Source organism: Streptopelia decaocto, assembly GCF_964273445.1.
Source record: "Streptopelia decaocto genome assembly, chromosome: 14".
Lineage (NCBI taxonomy): Eukaryota > Metazoa > Chordata > Aves > Columbiformes > Columbidae > Streptopelia > Streptopelia decaocto.
In genome coordinates this window covers 5,629,094-5,641,915 of record NC_138669.1, presented here as the reverse complement: position 1 = coordinate 5,641,915, position 12,822 = coordinate 5,629,094, and the positions used below count along the sequence as shown (strand labels likewise).

At 61.9% G+C, this 12,822-nt stretch overlaps 1 protein-coding gene across 1 annotated transcript; it reads left to right on the top strand.

Moving 5' to 3' along the window:
* Positions 1–684: 684 nt before the first annotated feature.
* On the top strand, positions 685–11,703 carry TGM2 (transglutaminase 2). The gene is made up of 13 exons (XM_082065700.1): positions 685–818; positions 2,865–3,044; positions 5,049–5,291; positions 6,466–6,584; positions 7,334–7,462; positions 7,704–7,884; positions 8,733–8,868; positions 8,961–9,064; positions 9,190–9,429; positions 9,620–9,892; positions 10,042–10,202; positions 10,438–10,574; positions 10,833–11,703. The coding sequence occupies exons 1-13, from the start codon at positions 809–811 to the stop codon at positions 10,987–10,989; spliced, it is 2,070 nt and encodes a 689-aa protein (XP_081921826.1). The 5' UTR covers positions 685–808; the 3' UTR covers positions 10,990–11,703.
* Positions 11,704–12,822: the final 1,119 nt, after the last annotated feature.

The following is a 12,822-nucleotide window of genomic DNA, read 5'->3' as shown; positions in this document are numbered from 1 at the left end:
ATGATCACAAGACCATGGCGGGGGGGTCTCTGTCCTCTGCCCCTGCCTCTGCCAGGTGGTCCCAAGTGTGCTGGGTCATGGTTGGGATGCCCAGGGAGGGCCAGGCAGCTGTGCTGGCATCCCATGGGGCAGGGCAGAGACAGTCAGTGCAGGGGGCAAGGGCTGCCAGGGAAAGCGTCAGTACCTGTTCTGTGCACATCTCCCCATGGCACCGTGCCCTGCAGCAAACACCAAGCTTTTCAGCACGTTTTCCCTCCAACAGCAAAGTTTCCAGCACTTTGCCTCTGGCTGCTCCGTTTCAGGGATGGTTACGGGAAGGGGCCTGGCGCTGCAGCCCCACGCAGCCGCGGGCCTCGCCAGAAATAGTCGGGCATGAGATAAGGCACGGGGGAAGAAAACTTTATAAGGAGAAAACATTCCCCAAGTTTCTGGCATCTCAGTGTGAACTGCACAGCCCCTCTCCTCCCCCCAGTATTATTTTTCCCCTCCTCTTGACCGGCAGCGCCTCAGCCCCTGCCCGGGGGAGGCTCCGGGGGCCGCGCCGGGGGCCGGTCCCGGCGCTTCTGGTGGGAGCTGAAACCCTGGAGGCTTTTTTTTTTTGGGGGGGGTGGGGGGGTGGGGGGGGGTGGTTGTTTTAAATAGGTGGAACCGAAACCACTTGGTTTCCTGGAAACTTTGTTTTCCTTTTCTTTCCCTCCGCCGTCCCGGCCGCGGGGGTGTGCGCGGCGCCGTATAAACGGGACGAGCGGCGGGGCCGGGCGGGGGGGCAGCACCGGGACAGGCACCAGCACACCCCGGCGCAGGCACCATGGCCGAAGGTAAGACCGCCCGACGGTCCCCGCGTTCCTGGCCCGGGGGGATCGCGAACCGGCCGGAACCCCCCGCCGACCGGAGCCCCCCCCCACGCCGCCGGGGCTCGGCGGCACCTCCAGCCGTTCCGCTGCGAGCGGGCACCGGAACCGTCTGAGCGAACCCCAGGGAGAGCAAAGGGCGGCGGGACCGGGAGGGAACCGAGCGGGACCGGGCAGCGGCGAGCAGGCAGGTCCGGCCAGTCCCTCCGCAGCCACACGCTCCCCTGCCCGCAGCGGCGCCAGGATTCGCAGAATGGAGCTCGGTGCTATTTAAAGTTTCAGCGCTCTCAGAGGAGTGTTGACAGCCGGACTAGGAACATGTGCCCACGTCCCAGCCTGCTCTAAGGAGCATTTCTGGAGGCTCAAGCAGAAGTGATGCTGCTGCCCTTCAGAAACCCCTCCACGCAGGTGGCTTTTCAGACTTGCATGAGGGAGCAAAGGCAACCCCCACTTTCCACAGAGCTGTCTGCAAAGTCACAGGAACGATGGCTGTGCGATCCCCATGGGGGCACAGCCCTCTAGGTGAGACGGCATCACCCAGCAGCACCACAACACCGATGCCACCGCAGGTCCCTGCTCTGGGCCCTGGCACAGGCACTGCCAGCTCCCAGCACAAAGCTGAGCCGCGACACCCCAGGCAGCACTTGCTCCTGCGGGGCTGTGCATGGGTCCCCGCTGCTGTCTGCACACCCTGGCAGTACTGCAGCCCCCTCCCACCCGGCTCTTGACACCAATCAATTTGGGAAGAGGCACCTGCACTTTGAAAATCTGCTTTTTGCTAAATCCACTGAGGGCGGTAACCCTCTGTGACTGGGACAGGAGGAGCCCTGGTCCTGCTCTCTTAACACGCTCATTTGCTCCAAGTTTGGCTCAGTGTCAGTGAGGTTTGCACTGCACAGGTCACGTGCTGTGTTACAGAGCCGGGACTCTACTTACAAAGTGGGGGAGGTGATAGGGGAAACGTGCTTTCTGTGCTCCCCATGGACCTTGCCCTGATTTAGTGACAGTCCCAGCTGCCCGCAGCAGCTCTCACAGTGCTGTGGGGACTGGTGATGAGTCCAGCTGCCTCCCTGGGAGGAACGGCATGGCCAGGGGAGCTGCGGCACACTGACAGCACACTGAGCATCGCCCCTCTGAGCCACCCCGATCGGCACCAAGCTCACTGCATGCTCTCCTGCACTAAACGCTTTTGCTTATTCTGGCAACTAACCCATCTAGGCAGAACATTCCAGGGTCACTGGCCTTGAGCGATGATGAACGATATCATATCGCTCCATCGCTGTGCCTGGGGCAATAGGGACGTGGCTGCACCGGCACGCAGCCCCACTGCACCAGCACTGGGCTGGGTGGCAGAGCCGAGCAACTGAGCCCGGGGAATCAAACACCCTTTTTGTCACCAGATTTATAGTCAGAGTCTCCAGTTTGTCAGCAGTCATGGGACAGTAAAGCCGCCTGGAGAGCTGCCCTTGGCCTGGCTGTGGCACAGAACCGTCCCTGGTGTTCTCCAGAGTGTCTGCATAGAGACCGCAAACCCCAGCCAACAGGCCCCGCGCCTCCCAGAAAACAGAGATGAGCGCTGGGCTTTGCTCCAGTGCTGGATGCTGTGAGCCACAGACCTGGCACGGCTCTGGCAGCACACGGTGCCCCTCCTCTGTGGTGGTACTGTGGCGGGCAGCGCCGCGGCACAAGAAATTCGTCACAGTTGGGTTGGGAGGGCAGCGCTTCGCTGTGAGCTCAGCTGCAGGACCCCGTCCCTGACCCAGCACAGAACGTGCATTCAGCTGCAGAGCCCTTGGGAGGGCTGCTCAGAGCCCGGCACAGCCGCAGCACCCAGGATTGCACCATGCACACCAGGGAGGTCGGAGCAGCCTGGGGAGAGGAGGCTGCCAGCCCCCAGTGCCAAAACCCAAACCCAGGGCTCAGCCTGGGGTAACAGCAACCCCTCCTGCCCGCCAGCAGGATCTGCCTGCATGGGACACGCAGGGGACAGCTGTACATCCTCTGCCTCCACAGAGCTGGTACTGGAGACGTGGGACCTGCAGTGCGAGCGCAATGGCCGGGAGCACCGGACGGCGGAGCTGAGTGGGCAGCAGCTGGTGGTGCGGCGGGGCCAGCCCTTCACCATCACTCTGTGCTTCTCGGGCCGCGGCTACGAGGAAGGAGTGGACAAACTCGCCTTCAACGTGGAGACGGGTGAGTGTCGCCGTGCCACGCGCTGTGAGCTGCCCCTGCTCCAGGACTTGTCCTGTGGGTGCTGCACTGAGGGACCTGCCCCATCTCATGCAGTCCCTGTTCCCCTGTCCCCTCCCAGCAGAGGCTGATGCTGTGCACAGCTTTTATGCCAAAACACAGAGAAAAGGTAGAAACTTGGCTCCATAACAAGAGCTGAATGGAAGCGATAAAGAAATTGAACAAAAAACTGCCACTACCTCTGCCATCCCCTCCTCCCTGTGGCCAAGCCAGACTCGGGCTGTGCCAGAGCCGCCGGCTCACCGGGAAGTGTCGTGGCTGCAGCCAGGGAACCCTCCCGAGTCTCCTTCCTTCTGAGAAACGTCAACAACGAATCCTTCCAGCCAGGGGGTCTCACACACTCCTGCCGAGGGGCTTTTTCTCCAACCACCCCTGGCCCGTCACTCAGACACTCCTGGAGCGGGGTCTGCTCCAGGAACACAAACCCTGGAGAAGGGAACGTCCCCACTGAGCCTCCCCAGCACACAGCCCTTGTGTGACCCCCGACCAGTGCCGGAGCCAGCACACGGGAACAAGCGCAGCCTCCGACAGGTCCCTGCGGCTCCCACAGCTCCTGCTGCTGCCACCCTGGCGAGAGCCCGCGGGGGCAGTGGGGACGGGGACATTGGTCCCATGGCTGGAGCCGGGTGCGGCCGCCACGCCGGGGATCAGCCCTGGCCAGCTCAGAGCAAAGGGAGAGGAAACTCTTGGGCAAAAGTTATTTTGGGGCTGCAGCATCCTGCTGAGTCAACCAGGCCAGAGCTCAAAGTTAAACTTCACCCGAGTTTCCTTACAGCATAAAATGCTCTTTTTTTCCCTAAAAAGCTCCAATCCCACCATGCGGTGATGAACACAAACCCAGCACCCCTCAGCTTCACCCTAAACTGGCAGCTCCCCATTCCAAGCAGCCGTGGGGGGTCCTGCCCACCACCCAAACCCACTGGTTCATACGAGGTCTCTCTGTGTCCTGGGCTACGGGTTGGTTGTGCAATTGAGCAGCAGCCCCAGCAGGGCTGCCAGACCTGTCCCCAGGACACCGAGGCCATGTGCCACCTCCCATGCAAAAATAGAGCAGGCGTGTTTGAAGAGCCCTGCTCAGGCGCCTGGGGCCCAGGGATGCTGCGTGCTTTGCAGGCAGGGGTAGAAGGCTCCCATGGCCGCCTGTCCCCACGGCCACGCCAGGCTGGCCCTTGCCAAAAAACCACAGTTACTTCAGCCTGTCCTCCTCAGAAGGACAGAGCGGAGAAACTGTGTCACTCTGATGAGTTCATGAGTATTCCTGGTGACTCGCCTGGCGTCCTGCCCACGCTGCGGGCAGGGGACCAGCCCCAGGCTGCGGTCCCAGGGGAGCGAATGGCAGCACCGCTGCACCGGCTGCCGACCCACATAGGCAGCGGCATCACCACAGAGCCGCACTCAGCGTCCCCGAGGAGCAGAGTCGGGAGCCAGCTGGGCGCAGGTGGCTGGCGCAGCCGCACACTCGGCCGGATCACACTGTCCTGGGCTCGCACAGCCACTGATGTAATGGCCAGTGCTGGGATGTTTGCAGCAACGCCCAAGGCTGCGCACACACAGTGGGGCTCCCACTGAGAGCACCCCAGCTCTGCCGGGACACCCACACTGAGGAGCATGTGGGCACAGGGACCTAGTGGCTCTGCTCTGAGCCAGGAATGGTTCGGGTGAGAGGAGGAGATGTGGCCCTGGGGTGCACACGGGGTCAGCACCTGCTCCACTCTCCTACAGGGCGAGTCTCTCCTTTCTGCCCCTTCCCAAAGAGCAAGGGACACGCCTGAGCTCCCCACAGCCAGGCCACCCTGCACCCTGACAAACAGCCAACGCTCCTGGGCTGCAGAAGGTCCAGGCAGCCACCACAGGGCAGGGGACACTCGTGGGCAGGTCCCCTGGGTGCAGCCCCCACAGCATGGGGCTCCCCAGGCCCCCCAAGAGCTGACGTGCTCCTCTTTGCAGGGCCCTGCCCCATCGAGACATCAGGAACCAGGTCTCACTTTGCCGTGACCGACTTCCCAGAGGAATCGAGCTGGAGTGCCGTGATCCAGCAGCAGGATGGGGACTCGCTCTCTGTCTCACTCTGCTCCCCTCCCAGTGCGCGCATCGGCCGCTACCACCTGACGCTGGAGACCTCCACCGGCTACCAGGGCTCCAGCTGCCACCTCGGGGACTTCGTCCTGCTCTTTAATGCCTGGCACCCAGGTGAGGCTGTCACCTTCCGACAGCAGGGTTTCCAGTAAGGGGGGCACAAGCTGCCCCCCAGGTCTCACCCCATTGCAGACCCTAGTGCCCCAACCCTGCCCCAAGCTCAGGTCTCAGCAGAAATCCCCACTTTGTTCCACTTCCACGTGGTCCCCATAGCAGGTCAGGGCCACGAGCACTGTCCCACACCCCAGGACACACACAGCCCCTTTGCCAACCCTCCAAACACCCTGTACCCCACCCAGCTGTCCCCACCACACAGTGCCCACAGAACTCACCTCTGTAGTACAGACATGAAGCCCTGGGCAGCCCCTAGCAGCAGCTCCCAGCCAGGCAGCTCTCAGAGGAAAAGCCTCTAATTGTCCCTAATTAATTGCCCCTAATTAGTTGCCCCACCTGGCCCAGCCCTGCCCACCCCCAGGAACCGGCCACAGGCTCAGGGTCGAGCCCGGGGTGCTCCCAGGAGTGTCACTGTCCTGCTGAAATTCGGGCAGCCCAACACAGGAAAGGGTTCAGTGCTGGGACTTTAATGACACCCGGCAAACACCAGCTGGGATTTTCATCTCTCCCCATCCTCCCTCTGCCTGAGGAGCAGCCCGAGCTGCCCCGCTCCCCCCGGTCCTGGAACAGCCGGTTTCCTGAATCCCAAACACTCGAGCTGGCTCCGCTGAGATAAGGGGCTTTAGGAAGCTCTGCTCGCCCGGGCTGTGCTGAGCGCTGGCACTGAGGATGTATGTGTTGGGCTTTTTTCTGAAAACATTTCCAGTACATAGTGATTTTTCCAGCAGTAACTGCTGCGCGAGCGAAACCGTCTCAGCTGCGCTCTCAGCCACGCTCAGAGTTCCCACCGCTCGCTTCTCCCACCAGGGAGGTTTCCCTCCTGGGAAAAGACCCGACTCCATAAAACAAAAGAGAGGAAAGAGAGAAATGAGAACGAATAGAAAACAAAACCACAAGCCCGCTGAAACTTTCCCATCAGCTCCAATCAAACTAGGTTGAAATTCTCCAGCAGCTTTTTGAAGCGGGAGCAGATCCAGCCCCTGGTGCCTTGTTTCTCCCCAGATCCAGCACTGCCTGGCACAGCCTGGGGAGGGGGAGCCCAGAGCAGGGTCAGGGAGCTGGGGCACGTGGGGCAGAGCTGTGTCCCCGTCCCCATCTCTCGCTGTCCATGCAGAGGACACAGTTTTCCTCCGAGATGAGGACGAGCGCGGGGAGTACGTGCTGGCTCAGCAGGGGCTCATCTACCAGGGTGCCTGCGAATACATCACCTCCACCCCCTGGAACTTCGGCCAGGTGAGGGAGACACAGCCCCAGGGCCCCCGGCTGAGTCCAGCCCTGTCACTGAGGGCGTGGGGGCTGCTGCCACCTGTGTGTCCCCAAAAGAGTCCCCTAAACGCAGCCAGCACCCCTGGCAGGGTCTGCCCCCCATCCGCTGCTGTGGGACAGACAAACCAGGGTCCCTTTGCTGAGAGGGGAGCAGGTGACAGCGCGGGGCAGAGCGAGGGGATGTTCCTGATGGCTCCGGGGGCCCTGGGGCCACATGTTCCTAATCGGGGTGACCACGCTGTGCTGGGAGCTGGCACCGATAACGTGCTCCCCGGCACCGTGCCAGTTGTGCTGATAAGGCAGCACCCGCACCCCAGCTGCAGCGCCCACGGCCACGCTGGGGGGACCCGGCCGCCCTCTGAGCTCTGGGCTGTCCTGGGGGCTGTGGGGGGGGTGGGTGCGGGGGTGCCCATGACCCTGCAGGATCCTCAATTCAGGGAAGTGCCGTGACTCACCAGTGATGGGAAATCAGTGGTTTTCCTGGAAGTCGGGTCCTGACCCCCCCATGGCGGCAGCTGCAGGATCCAGCCCCTCGTCATGGCGGCACAAACCGGGGAAAGTCACCCAGGGGGGTGCTGGCTTGGGGAGGGAACCCCAGGGATGTGTGACCCCCCCCATGCCTTGCAGCTTTGCTTCCAGGGCACCATGGTGAGCAGGGAGGGGGAATAGAGACAGAGGAGCCCTCATGCAGCTTTTTTTCCCCCCCCCCACACCAGTTCGAGGACGACGTCTTGTCCATCTGCCTCAAGCTGCTGGACACAAACCCCAAATTCCTGAGGGACCAGAACCGGGATTGCTCCCGCCGCAATGATCCCGTGTACATCGGACGGGTGGTGAGCGCCATGGTGAGTCCCACATGCCGGGATGCGGGCGGACGCGGTGCGAGATGGCACCGGGATGCACGCGAACGCGTGCATCCCGGTGCCATCTCGCACCGCGTCCGCCCGCATCCCGGCGAGCTCTTGCGTTGCTCCAGGATGTCACACAGAGGTGACATGTGAGCTGGAGGACGGCGCTTTCCCTCTCTTGCCAGCCTCCCCCTGCCCATCCATCCATCCATCACAGCCCTTGTTTGTGGTGCCGCAGGTCAATTGTAACGACGAGGACCAGGGGGTGCTGGCGGGGCGGTGGGACAACTGCTACGAGGACGGGACGAGCCCCATGGCCTGGATCGGGAGCGTGGATATTCTGAAGAGGTGGCAGAAATTTGGGTGTCAGCCAGTCAAGTATGGCCAGTGCTGGGTCTTCGCTGCCGTGGCGTGTACTGGTGAGAGCGGACGTGTCCCGTGTCCCCATCCCCGTGAGACAGGGTCACACTTTTCCCCCCCATCTCCCACTCAGTCCCTGTGCTGCAGCAGGGGGGAACCGCTGGGGCTGATTGCAATCAGCGGCACTGATTGCTTAGCGATAAAGCTCTGCTATTCTGCTGTGTCAGGAAATGGGAGGGGAAAAAATAGCAGAAAAAGGGCTCTGGCTTTTCAATTAGCGCCGGGCAGAGGGGGGAGGGCTGAGCTCAGGCACAGAAGGAAAGTGGCTTTAAGGTCAAGTTTGCAATAAAGTAATGAATCCACTGAGATCAAAATAATTTCAGTGCCACTGAGGCAGTCAGGCCGGGGCAAAAGAGGAAAAAATTCCAGGCTCACTGCTGTTCTGTGCGCACACACACACACACGCCTTGGCTGGGTTGTGAGCACGTGTGCATTTATATGTCACAGATATATGAGATCCTTTTTAGAGGAGAGAAATAACAGAAAACTAAAGTGGATTTTCTGCGACTCTCAGAAGTTTATAGCCTGCCTTTGAAGCGTTCTAACTGCCTCCCTTTTCCCCGGGGAGCTCTGCTCGCAGTAAAAGGCAGCTGGGAGATTAAATGAGAGGTTGCAGCGTGCTGCTGCCCGCGTACTCCCTCAAAAGCTCTCGCAGCCACTTTTGTGCCTTTTTTCTCCTGCGATATCAAACCCGACAGGCTGGCAGTGCCGCTGCCACCTGCCTGGCCCGCGGTGCCGCAGGGACCGGCTGGGGCTCCGTCCCTGGCACCGCTTTGGGGAGAGGGACGAGGTGCGCAGACCGGGACCCCCCTGCGCAGGGCCCCCCTCACCCTGCCCTGTCCCCCAGTCCTGCGCTGCCTGGGCATCCCCAGCCGGGTGGTCACCAACTACAACTCTGCCCACGACACCAACGGCAACCTGGTCATCGACCGCTACCTCAGCGAGACGGGGGAGGAGGAGCGGCGCTCCCGGGACATGATCTGGTGAGCAGACCCCCAGGCAGCCTCTGCCCCTCCCCAGCCACCCCCGGGAGCCAGGGGAGCCTGAGGCTCCCATGTCCTGATTCCATTTGCAGGAACTTCCACTGCTGGGTGGAATCCTGGATGGCCCGTCCGGACCTGGCACCTGGCTATGATGGGTGGCAGGCGCTGGACCCAACACCCCAGGAGAAGAGCGAAGGTACAGTGTGTACTGTGGGGCTGCTCCTTTCCCCCCAGCACCGCAGGGTCTCCCCCTGCCGCAACAGTGTCTTGTCCCTGTGGCACCCAAACCCCGGGCAGTGACAGCGGCTCCGCTCTCTGCAGGGGTTTTCTGCTGCGGGCCAGCCCCCGTCAGAGCCATCAAGGAGGGCGACCTGCAGCTGCGGTATGATGTCCCCTTCGTCTTCGCGGAGGTGAACGCGGACGTGGTGTACTGGGTGGTGCGGCAGGATGGGTCACAGAAGAAGAGCACGCACCCCTCAGTCGTGGGCAAGAACATCAGCACCAAGAGCGTGGGCAGGGACAGCAGGGAGGACATCACCCACACATACAAGTACCCCGAGGGTACGTCACACACACCTACAAGTACCCCCAGGGTATGGGGCAAGGGGGGATTGGCTGTTGGAAAACAGAGCGGGGAAATGATTGATTAATGCAGCAACTGCACCGGGAGGTCTCCAGGGACCAGGGCAAAGCATCCTGGACCATGTGTCCCGGTGCCGCTCCGGGAACCCCAGTTTTCTGTGAACTACAGGGTCTGAAAAGGAGCGAGAAGTGTTTGCAAAGGCAGAACATGAGAAGAGCTCCCTCAGGGAGGAGGACGAGGGGCTGCACCTCCGGATCAAGCTGTCGGAGGGTGCAAACAACGGCTGCGACTTCGACGTCTTTGCCGTCATCACCAACAACACGGACACGGAGCGGGTCTGCCGGCTGATGCTCTGTGCCCGCACCGCCAGCTACAGCGGCAGCGTGGGGCCCCAGTGCGGCATGAAGGACCTGCTGAACATCCCCCTCGAGCCGCGGGACGGTGAGAGACCCCCGGCAGCCGCGGGAACAGGACACGCGGTGTGGCTGGGGTTGGGGCTGTGGTTCGCCCGTGTTCAGCTCTATCTCGGGTCTGCAGTGGGGGCTGGTTGGGGAGGGGGCAGCCCTGACCCCTTCTGCCTCCCCTGCCAGAGAAGTGCGTGCCCCTGCGGATCCTGTATGAGAAGTACAGGGAGAGCCTTACCGCGGACAACATCATCAAGGTGGTGGCTCTCCTGACCGAGTACCAGACGGGTGACGTGGTCGTGGCCGTCAGGGACGTCTACATCCAGAATCCGCAGATCAAGATCAGGGTAAGGGCTCAATGCTCTGTTCCAAGCGGGTTTGGTGGGACATTTCCCATTCACAGGGGGTTGCTGCCGTCTCCCTGGGGGTTTGTCCCCACCACGGCAGGGTCCTGTATCACAGAGTGGGGCTGCATCCCCGGGGACCTGCATCCCCAAGGACCTGCCTTGGCCCCCCAGGCTTGGGGAGCACCACAGCCTCCAGGCAGAGTGGTGCTGGGGGTCCAACCCCTCCTGCTTGCAGGTTTTAGGGGAGCCGATGCAGCAGCGCAAGCTGGTGGCGGAGATCAGCCTGGTGAACCCCCTGGGAGCCCCCCTGAACAACTGCGTGTTCGTGGTGGAGGGCGCCGGCCTCACCGAGGGGCAGCAGATCAAGGAGCTGTAAGAGCTTTTCCTCCCTCCTGGGCCTTTGGGAACGGGGCAGGTTTTTGTACCGGAGCCCCCCGGGGGGACGACCATGGGGCCCAGTTCCACCATAGGCACAGTGGGAGCCACAGGTGGGCTGGTTCCCATGGGGCGTGGGGGCTCGGAAAGGGGAGGTCCTGCTTCCCAGCACTGTCCCACAGCACCGCGGGCACAGGGGGGGTGATGGGTCACCGGGAAGGACCCCAGCCACCCCCTGACCTCCTGTCCCCACAGCGAGGAGCCCGTGGAGCCACAGGCGGAGGCCAAGGTCAGGCTGGACTTGGTGCCGCGCCAGGCGGGGCTGCGCAAGCTCATGGTGGACTTCGAGAGCGACAAGCTGACGGGGGTGAAGGGCTATCGCAACGTCATCATTGCGCCCCAGCCCAAGTGAGGGGCTGCCGCCCCCTGCAGACACCCTGCGTCCCCTCTGCCCGGGGCTCGTGGCCCCTGCTCGCTTTAGCCCAGGATGGTCCCCACGGCACGTAAAGGACGTTGCCAAAGCCCAGCCTGACCCAGCATGGCAGCCGCAGTGCCGGCTCCTCCCCAGAGTGCTCGGTGCTGCAGGAGAGATGTGACGGAGCAGAGACAGGAGGGGGCCGGGGGTGTCGGAGCTCCCCAGGCAGCCGCTCACTTTGCTGCCTTTCCCTCACCCATGGGTGGAACTGTTCCTGTCCCGCCGGTCACCCAGCATGAGACCCACAGGGACCCCTGCACCCCGCAGGGACCCCCGCACCCCACACAGCCTCCCCCCTGCAGCACCGACAGCCCCGGGCCACAGAGCACATCCCATGAACCAAAGAGCAGAACAACCTTCTCCCGCACGGGTCGCACCTCTGCCACGCTCACACCTGAACGCAACGCACTAGAGAAAAGATTGTATACTGTGAGGACAAAGCTGTGTATATGCTATATACATATATAACAAATTATTTATGGCTATATAAATGCATACTGCATATAACCCTACTGCATAGGTAAAGCCGGGTATTTGCTTTAATAACTGTCCCTGTCACTGCAAACACTACAGTGAGGGATGGGATGTACCTTGACGTGAATTAACTATGCAAGCACTGAATAAAACCTCTATTTTTCACTTTCAAAGCCATCCCAGCTCTTCCTGAGTGTCTCTTCCTGACAGAGGCACCGGCAGCTCCTCACCCAGCACCCAAGCGGGTGGGGGGCAAGTTCGCCCCCAGCCCAGCTCCCCTGGCCCCACAGCCCAGCTCGGCAGCACCCACGGCACCGGTAAAACCTGCACCAGCCCCAGGGGCTCACAGCGGTACCAGGTGCTCCCGGTGCATCTCTCCCACAGCAGAACCACACAGTGCTGCGATGGCACCGAGGACAGGAGGGAAAACCCACGTGGAGAATTAAACACACAGATTTCGCACACCCAGACTCTACCCAGGGCTGCCCACGGGCTGCCAGTGCAGCCAGAGGAAGCACAAACCAGCACCCAAAGCACCAAAACCCAACCCAGGAGCATGGGAAAGGGGGGCTGAGTGTGGGGGTGTCTCAGGCCTGGAGGGGGTCAAGGTGCTGCTGAGGATAAACGCTTCCCACACCAGACACAGACCCGCCGCTTCCTCCCAGAAACGTTGTGGGAGGTCCCTGCCCCTGTTAAACACCAGAGAAACCAGTACGGGACTGGTGTGTGCGGCAGACAGGGCTCCCCGCCCCACAGCAGCCCCGTCCCAGGCGCCGCAGTGCCCAAGGGGTTAATGCTGGACCCGGCGCTGGGTCTGTCGGGAACATTCCTCAGCCCAGCGATGATGTACGGCCGGCTGGAGCATTTGTTACCCGGCTCTGCTGAGCCAGGCTTCCAGCTGCTCAGCGCCGGGTTAAAAATAACAGCAGCTCCTCTTGTTCGAAGCTGGGTCCTGATAAAATAAACATTAGCGCAGCTATTTCTGAAGGTCACTCCATCCATCTGAGGCTCGGCAGCACACGGCGGCTCCAACAAGAAACCAGCTCGAACATTCCACTCAGGATTTGGCTCTGGGTTTGCAGCTTTGGGGCTGGTTCCCTGCTCATCCCCAGCAACCAGCACCCCCGGCAGAGTGCAGGGCCCACGGGCCTTTCCCCACTCACCTGCTCAGTGGCCCATGAAGGACCACGAGGATGCTGTGAATGGTGACAGTGACGTGGGGCCTTGCCAGAGCAGAACCGGCCCCGCTGGTGCCGCAGCTCAGGGACAGGTTCCCTGTGCACACCCCGATCCCCG